Genomic DNA, 9,552 nt, shown 5'->3' on the forward strand with positions numbered 1-9,552 from the left:
ATAGCGATGAAGATGAGAGACTTTATTAAATAAAGGTTAAATAAATAACGATGAAGACGAGAGACTTAAATAAAGGTTAAATAAATAACGATGAAGATGATGAGAGACTTTATTAATCCCCAAAGGGGAAATTTAACGCCACCTGGCCATCCACACAGCACATTCCAGACACATAGACAAACATATAATAAATAAGAGCTAACAATAAATAAGCATTAAGAAACAATACACAATTAACAGAAAACCATTTAGTAGGTCTGCCTTAACCCATTGTGTCCTGGAGACACATATACGCTGCATTCAGGTTCTTGAGATTTGAGCTGTTTTATTAAAAAATGTGGGAATGTTAGAGCTGAATGAAAACGAGGGTCCTAGCTTTTAAATGCAACTCATTCCATGTTTGTATGTGCTTCGGAGGCCGAGATATTTAGGATTTAATAGGCAGAGGGCACCCTTTCCAAAAAGGGCTCAGGACATAATAGGTTAAAAGGACATATTGGGTTAATAGGCAGAGGGCACCCTTCAGGACATAATGGGTTAATAGCAGAGGGCACCCTTCATGACATATTGGGTTAATAGGCAGAGGGCACCCTTATGGGTTAATAGGCAGAGGGCACCTTTATGGGTTAATAGCAGAGGGCACCTTTATGGGTTAATAGCAGAGGGCACCTTTATGGGTTAATAGCAGAGGGCACCCTTTAATGGGTTAATAGCTTTGTATCGTGGGGTTCAGGACATAATAGGTTAATAGCTTTGTCAGCGTGCTCATCAAGGTACCACAACATTTCTGCAGTTTCCATGGAATGTGGACAGCTCTCGTAGATGCTCATCATTTCTCCTTGTGTGTGTGTGTGTGTGGGTATGTGTATGTGTATGTGTGTGTGTGTTTGGCTGGCTGGGTGTGTGTGTATGTGTGTGTGTGTGCGTGCGTGCCTACGTGTGTGTGTGTGTGTGTGTGTGTGTGTGTGTGTGTGTGTGTGTGTGCGTGCCCGTGTGTGTGTATGTGTGTGTGTGTGTGTGTGTGTGTGTGCGTGTGTGTGTGTGTGTGTGTGTGTGTGTGTGTGTGTGTGTGTGTGTGTGTGTGTGTGTGTGTGTGTGTGTGTGTGTGTGTGTGTGTGTGTGCAGAGCTCTCTTCCCGTGCTGGAGTCTCCCCACTCTAAGAATCTGCATTCCATCATCTCAACCATCTGCAGCCAGAGAAGCAGCTCTATGAAGGTAACACACACACACACACACACACACACACACACACACACACACACACACACACACATACGCACTCACACACACACACACACGCACACACACACACACACACACACACACACACACACACACACACACACACACACACACACATGCGCACTCACACACACACACACACACGCACACACACACACACACACACACACACACACACACACACACACACACACACACACACACAGACACACACACACACACACAGACACACACACACACACACACACACACACACACACACACACACACACACACACACAGACACACAGACACACACACACAGATGAGGAAAATTAAAGGTGCACTGTGTAAAATGGTGGCCAGAGAAGGTATTGCACTGTGTAGGATGGTATTGCACCAGATTAGGTATTGCACTGTGTAAAATGGTGGCCAGAGAAGGTATTGCACTGTGTAGGATGGTATTGCACTGTGGAGGATGGTGGCCAGAGAAGGTATTGCACTGTGTAGGATGGTATTGCACCAGATTAGGTATTGCACTGTCTAGGATGGTGGCCAGAGAAGGTATTGCACTGTGTAGGATGGTATTGCACCAGATTAGGTATTGCACTGTCTAGGATGGTGGCCAGAGTAGGTATTGCACTCTGTAGAATGGTATTGCACCAGATTAGGTATTGCACTGTCTAGGATGGTGGCCAGAGAAGGTATTGCACTCTGTAGAATGGTATTGCACCAGATTAGGTTCTTCAAGGACGTTAGGCCACTTATTCCTTTCTGGTTTAGGAATGAGGCGATTTTGGTTGCAGTTCTACTGACTTTCCATATGAGGCCCTCCGTTTTTGGAGACCAGAATGAATGGAGTCCTATCCTCCTGACAACCGGGGGAAAAAAATGCTTTGGGATTTTGATTTTTTTTTTACATAATTTGATTATTATGGTGGAATAAAACATGACTAAAACATTTTTTTCCCAAAAAAATATTTACTATTTATTTTATGACATGTCCACTGTAGTGGACGTCGGGACTATGTTCGTCTAGATTTGTGTTAATTAATGCATTAATTTACTGAATTACTTCGTTATGAACTGCCCTTTTCAATTAGACTATATGTTTATATTTAAGACAGTAAAATAGTTTTAAAAGTGCTAAAATCATTACAGTTTTTCTCGATTGCCTCCACACAAGTTCTGGTACTTCACACACAATTCTCAGAACATCTCACCCATTTCCCAACTCCCCTAACCAATGTCACTGAACACTAAACACAATTCCTACTTAACACTCAAATTCCAGTTTTAAAACACACTCTTTTCACACCATTACACACAATTCTCTGGATTATACTCAATTTTCATAAAGAAAAACACTGGGTTTCTCATGGAACACACTGTCATTCACAACACTACAATCAACTGCAACTATGTTCACTTCCTCATCACATGGGCAAACTCTCTTCATACCAGTTTACAATCTGAAATCATCACCCCATAAGGACACACATTGCATGTCATATTGATGAAAAATGAGTGGATGCAAGGAGAAAACCCATTTGTTTAGTTTTTGAACTCAAAACTATGTTATACAAGACATAACTTTCATGTGGTTACCCAATATTTTACAATACATTAGTGCAATTTTTAAATATTTTTAAAAATATGTAAAATATATACACGTCTGTGTACTCCGAGTCTAAAAACAATATTTCAGTATTTTACTACAGAAAAATACCCTCTTTAGTATCTTTGTGTTTTTTTTCATAGCAATAGGCTATACAGTAATGTAATGGGTTTTTTGTACTGCCAAATAGGCAGTATTGTGTTATTTTTGTGAAAAAGACATACAAATCTTTCTGTTTCTGTTTGTGTGTTGTGGGAATGAAGTTTTTCCAACTTATGTCACAGTATCCATGCAATCCAGAACAAAAAAAGCCCAAGTTACTGGGAGAAATTAGTTTTACCCTGTGCCCAACAGTGTTTTAATGGGTCTGCAAATGTGTATTGTAGTGACTGTCTGTGTGTGTCATTTGACGACAAAATGAGGTTTTTAGAAGAGAGTACATCGTTTTGAGACAAGACGTGCATTTTTCAGAGGTAGTGAAGAGTTTGGCCCGTTGTGTGTGAGGTTTGGAGATTTGTGTGTAGAGTTTTGAGAATTCGAAGACCGATTCCGAAAATTGTGTGTAGGCAATCGAGAAAAACTGTAAAACAATAATCTGAATTTGATTTGATAGGATCCTTTCAAACGAGTCATGGAACAACCTAAATAATTATTATTTTCCGGATTTTAATTTTACATTACATTATACTTATCAGCTGCTGACCCACATATCTATTGACAAAGTATTGGATGGACTTCATAGAACAATGTGGGGCATTTCTCAATAAGCTTGATCTGTGGGTAAGGGTGAAGGAGATCACATTCTTCATTCTTACTACAGGTAGGCCTACATTAGGCCAATCGACACGCCCCTGCTTCCAATTCCAAGACCAACTCTCTAACAACTAGGCTACAGTGGACCAAATAGGCCACAGCTGCTCCATAGGAGTTTAAAAAGCTGATAAATGAATATTTTATTATTTATAACTCAAGAAAATAGCATATGACATTAAGATGTATGTACTGTATATGTGTGCTTGTGTGTTTTGGTGTCTGCTGAGTATCCCTTGAATTCATCCCTTGACTTGGATTGCATGATGAGAGAACAAGGAAGCATTATAAATATGGGAGATCTTGATGGTATTGCTTCTCATCCATATTTCATGGTCAGTACCATGATTATTGCCATAAAATAAAATGCCAGGAATATTAATTATGGTTTTCCCTTGACTGTTGACACTGTATCCACCCTGTGTCCCACGTCTGCTGCATCCTCTGCATCTAGATATTTCGCATTAACATGGTAGATAATTATTGGATGGGTGGACAGATTTGTAAAAAATCTTATTTGGTAATATTCTATAATAGGTAATGGAAATTATTTAATTCCAAAGGCCAACACTTTCAAGATGGCTGACTTTCAAGATGTCCGACTTGTTGTTTGTATGGTAGCCTAAACGTAGAACAGGTGGACAGATTTAGACCATATCTTGAGTGTTAGAGCAGCATAATAGGAGCATGGATACATTTTGGAGGTATCAAATGGTTAACATGGCAATACCTGTACTAGCTAAACTGATATTTTAAGGGTTTCAGGGATATATCTCTGGCAGTAGGGGTCGTAGGCATAGGCCAGTTGTGTTCCTGTGCATGATACTCAATGGCAGATACATGTTTGCCTGACCTTTCACCTTCCTATTCTACTGCCTGGCCCTGGCCCTGGTTCCCCTCATCTCCTGAGAGCTCTTTGTTTGATTTTTACGAAAAAAATCTGAGAAAAATCATTTTTACCTCACTCAGCCCCATGTTTCCCAAAGTGTAGAAATTGGTTAAAAATGAGAAGTCGTAAGTCCCGACGTCCACTACAGTGGACATTGAAAAAGAAGGTGTGATTTGAAAGGGTTGTTATTAACTCATTGGCTGCCAGCCATTTTCAAAAAAGAGTACCTCGGAGTGCCAGAGATTTTTCAGCATTTTGGGCGTTTTTTGGAGGCTCACAGAAAATTGAGTTCTGTGTCTATGTCAACATCATACCTATCAAAACACAGATTAGACGCTCATCTGTCATCAGAAAAAAACGGTGTCTCTCTACCCCTTTCCGTTCTTTCATAATCATCTGTTGAAATTAAGTGGAATTCGCCAAAATGCTGCTTTCTAGCCAAAAAGCTGAGAAAACGCCATTTGAAGTAGAACTATAACTGCAAACGTTTTTGCCCATAATGGCATCATCCTAACAACTCCAAACCTATCAGATGCTATTACAGAGTCTTCTGTCATCTGTAGCCTGAACAAAAGATCGTTTGTATGACCTTTTCAACCTAATATACTGAAATATAACGGGGGTGGACTCGAAAACAAGGGTGTTTTGGTTTAGTTGCTGGCGCGCAGAATGGATCATGACAGCATGTGCCCCTAACTCCGGGAACTCCCTCCCTATCCCTCTCCCTCTCCCTCTGACAGTGCTCTCTCTCCCCTCGTTGGAGAAGGAATCACAGCTGGTTTATTTCCTCCAGAAATAGTACCGTCCGTGTTGTGTCTTGTGGGGGAGGGAGGCAGGTAGGCAGGCAGCTCCGCTTAGCGTAGCTTACTGCAGCTTCTTTGGCAGAGCGGACAATTTGCAGATTGATGATTACTGTCATCATGGTTCTGCTATAGTGATCTTGTCATATATTGTTCAATGAATTTTCTTTTTATAAAGTACTGATCACATATCCAACATTTCAAAAGCCGATTGGAGTGGTGAAGGCTAGCTGGTGGTCTGAGGCTAAGTGCAATGCTTTCTCATGTGAGCTGACTGCATCTGACCAGACACAAAGGCTACTCTGTTCCAAGAATCTGCAACCCCCCTGTCTTTTTTGATGATACAGTAAGCTGATCATAATATACAGATCCATAAAAAATAACTGTAGAATGAGTAAAAATAGTTGACTTACCAAGGCTCCTTTATTTAGGCTTAGTTGTAAGTTGTTAGCGATTTCGTGCTAGCTAGCTAGCTAGCATAGCGAAATTTATAGCCAAGCATTCCCAACATCACCACTAGTCCCGTGCATTCTCCTGTTAGATGATATTTTGTAAGCATCATCCTGATGTTGTGTAGGCTGATCACATTATCCAAAATGAAAGGTTGCCACACAGATCATCTCATGGTGTGTTTTGGGCAAGCTAGCTACAATGCCTTCTAGCTAGATAGCAACAGGGGGTTGTATTTTGGTCATGAGAGGAAGGGTTTTTTTTGGTCAGGCTCTGACACTAAAATCAGTAGCCTACCTGTGTTAAAATCAGAGGGCAAGAAAGTAGACTACTGTCACAGGTGCTTTACTTTCAAAAATGATTTTTCTATGCTACTTTTGAGATTATAATAGTAAAAAAAGGGATGTTTTTGTCTTGACATTTCCTCCTGGTCTGAACTAAGCCCTGCCTTGACTGTTCCTAAGGACACTTCTGCCACCTACAGGAACAGTTAGAAAATGCCTAGAGGCTTGAAATTTATACAGAAGATAGGTCAGACCGTCCTCGAGGTCTGGCTGTAAAAAAACGCAATTATCGGCGAACGACGTCGAAGGCAGGGGGCGTCACTATTCGAAATGACGTCATTCGACGGCCAAGGCAGCCAATGAGTTAAAATATAAACCTGAAACTTGACTAGCATTTTGTTTAGGGTGTTACATTTATGAAACAAATTCATTTGGACACATGGAATCATAATTTTTTCCAAAATATGATCACTTCCTTCACCTGTGGCCATTAAATCTGGCTAGTGTAATGGCGGCCATTTTGGAAGCAGATTACAGGCCCCACCCCCACAAATGTGATATCACTGTAAAGCCCTAAATGTCTGGTGTACAGTAATCCCAGATTGAAATAGGTTGCATAAAGTTTGTTTGAGATACATTTAGCAAAGTATTGTCCACTACAGTGGACAAACGCCAATGGCCGGGTCTCAGGAGGCTATGGAGTAGCTCAAACTCTCCTTATTTCAAGATATACTTTTTTCTTTAGTAATTCGAATGTTGTTTTTAATAGAGGATGTATAGGAAATTCACATGGCTGATTTTCAGATTTTTGGAGCATGATTTAAGCATGTGCTTAAAAGGTGATTTTAAGTGCCTATGATGTCATACACGTAGCAGAATGCTCGCGGGTTTTGGGCAACAAAAACTCCCCCTGTAAACAATGAAAGGGACTCAGCCGGTACAATGGCGCTTAACCCCTTGCCTTTAAGGCGACCCGGGACGATGCATTTTATGCATTTTTTTTATTAAACGTTTGATCTGAAACCCCTGTTGAACTCTCATAAACATTCCAATCTTGAGGAGACTCTTGAGGAGATTTGGGTGAAATTGACCATTTTTAGCATCTAGCTCCATTGGGACCCATTCTGGAGGAGATTTGGGTGAAATTGACCATTTTTATTATCTAACTCCATTGGGGCCCATTCTTGAGGAGATTTGGGTGAAATTGACCATTTTTAGCATCTAGCTCCATTGGGGCCCATTCATTTTGGTCCCCGCTGATGCCCCCAGTGGAATTCAGGTGGCACTACAGCCAAACAGCCGGTACAATGGGGCTTAATGGTAAGCGGAGAGGCTGTATTTAAAGGGCTGTGGTGGGTATTGTAACTATGCTGTTCATTGAAACTGTGCTGCTCATTGTGAAATTTGATCTTTTCAGGAATATGCACGAAATAATAAACTATCATTTACTAGTATGACCAAAGTACCATATGTTTTGCAGATAGAAATGTCTATTTCTGGAAATTCCACCTTTTCATGTATGAAGAATGCAATTTCCCCAGTAATAATGAATACTTACAGTTTAGTGTTTTTAGTATTTTGGGAAAAGGTGACATTTATGAATTCTGGAAAGAAACTGCTGAAAATGTTACACACTGCAGTGACTGCACCTCTCTTGTGTTCAGCTCGGGCACAATTTGTGTCACTCTCGTGGCAGAGCTGTGGCCTAGGTTGCCTAGGTTACGACAGAACTCTTCTTCAGAGCTGGGCCCCTCTAACTTCCTCTTTCTGCTTGCGAGTTGAGCCATTTCCTGAGACACTTCTCGCTTGGCTCAGCGCGTCCGACCACAACAATGCTGAGTTCATCATGAAGAGAGAGAGAGAGAGAGAGGAGTTGAGAGAAAGAGAGAGAGGGAAAGAGAGAGAGAGAGAGAGAGAGAGAGAGAGAGAGAGAGAGAGAGAGAGAGAGAGAGAGAGAGAGAGAGAGAGAGAGAGAAGGGGGAGAGAGAGAGAGAGAGAGAGAGAGAGAGAGAGAGAGAGAAAAAGACCAACTGTATATAACTCCTTGGGGCATCTTGGGGCAGCCGTGGCCTAGTGGTTAGAGTTGGTCTTTCAATCTAGAGGTTGCAGGTTCGAATCCCCCCTGACCCCTACCTACATCTCCATCCATGGCTGAAGTGCCCTTGAGCAAGGCACCTAACCCCATATTGCTCCAGGGACTGTAACCAATACCCTGTAGCAAGGCACCTAACCCCACACTGCTCCAGGGACTGTAACCAATACCCTGTACCAAGGCACCTAACCCCACACTGCTCCAGGGGCTGTAACCAATACCCTGTACCAAGGCACCTAACCCCACACTGCTCCAGGGGCTGTAACCAATACCCTGTACCAAGGCACCTAACCCCACACTGCTCCAGGTGCTGTATCCAATACCCTGTACCAAGGCACCTAACCCCACACTGCTCCAGGGGCTGTAACCAATACCCTGTAAATAATAAACTGTAAGGACTGTAACCAATACCCTGTATAGTAAACCGTAAGCTGCTTTGAATATAATGAAAGCCTCAGCTACTGTAAGTGTAATGTAATGCAACTCCTGAGTCTGATTAGTTCAAATCTGTGTGTGTGTGTGTGTGTGTGTGTGTGTGTGTGTGTGTGTGTGTGTGTGTGTGTGTGTGTGTGTGTGTGTGTGTGTGTGTGTGTGTGTAGTTGCAGGTCATTGTCCAGAAGGCGGGATCTGAGGCTGGTTTCCGTCAGCTATTGGTGGAGGACAAGGGGCTGATTGGAGGCGGGGCTTCTTATATGGACTTCCTGTGTTACGTCCACCGCGAGATACGCACACTGCTGACCTAAAGAGACACACACACACATTACACACACACACACACACACACACACACTGCTGACCTAGATACTATATACTACATACACATATACAGATATATACACTATACACATACACTGCTGACCTAGACTATACTCACACACTATACACACACACACACACTATACACACACACACACACACACACACACACACACACACACAAAACACACACACATTTTATACACACACTATACTCAAACACACACACACACACACACACACACACACACACACACACACACACACACACACACACACACACACACACACACACACACACTATACACACACACACACACACTATACACACACACACACACACTACACACACACACACACACACACACACACTATACACACACACACACACACACACACACACACACACACACACACACACTATACACACACACACACACACTATACACACACACACACACACACACACACTATACACACACACACACGCACTACACACACACACACACACACACCATAAGGATGCCGCCCACCTCTTTTAAGTTTCTTTTTTTCCTTTTTTAATGACATTTAAAATATATATTTTTAAAGGTTGCTTTCTTGTAATACAAAAAAATAAGAAGATATTTATT

The 9,552-nt window shown here is 41.9% G+C and overlaps 1 protein-coding gene across 1 annotated transcript in view; it reads left to right on the forward strand.

The window, feature by feature from the left end:
* sec24d (SEC24 homolog D, COPII coat complex component) overlaps nt 1-8,907 on the forward strand; it is a 73,458-nt gene extending 64,551 nt beyond the window's left edge. Inside the window, exons 19-20 of the mRNA XM_063186960.1 lie at nt 1,126-1,215; nt 8,764-8,907. Coding sequence (XP_063043030.1) covers nt 1,126-1,215; nt 8,764-8,907 — 234 coding nt within the window. The remainder of the gene's footprint in view (nt 1-1,125; nt 1,216-8,763) is intronic.
* Nucleotides 8,908-9,552: the final 645 nt, after the last annotated feature.

This window comes from Engraulis encrasicolus, chromosome 21 (genome assembly GCF_034702125.1).
Source record: "Engraulis encrasicolus isolate BLACKSEA-1 chromosome 21, IST_EnEncr_1.0, whole genome shotgun sequence".
Lineage (NCBI taxonomy): Eukaryota > Metazoa > Chordata > Actinopteri > Clupeiformes > Engraulidae > Engraulis > Engraulis encrasicolus.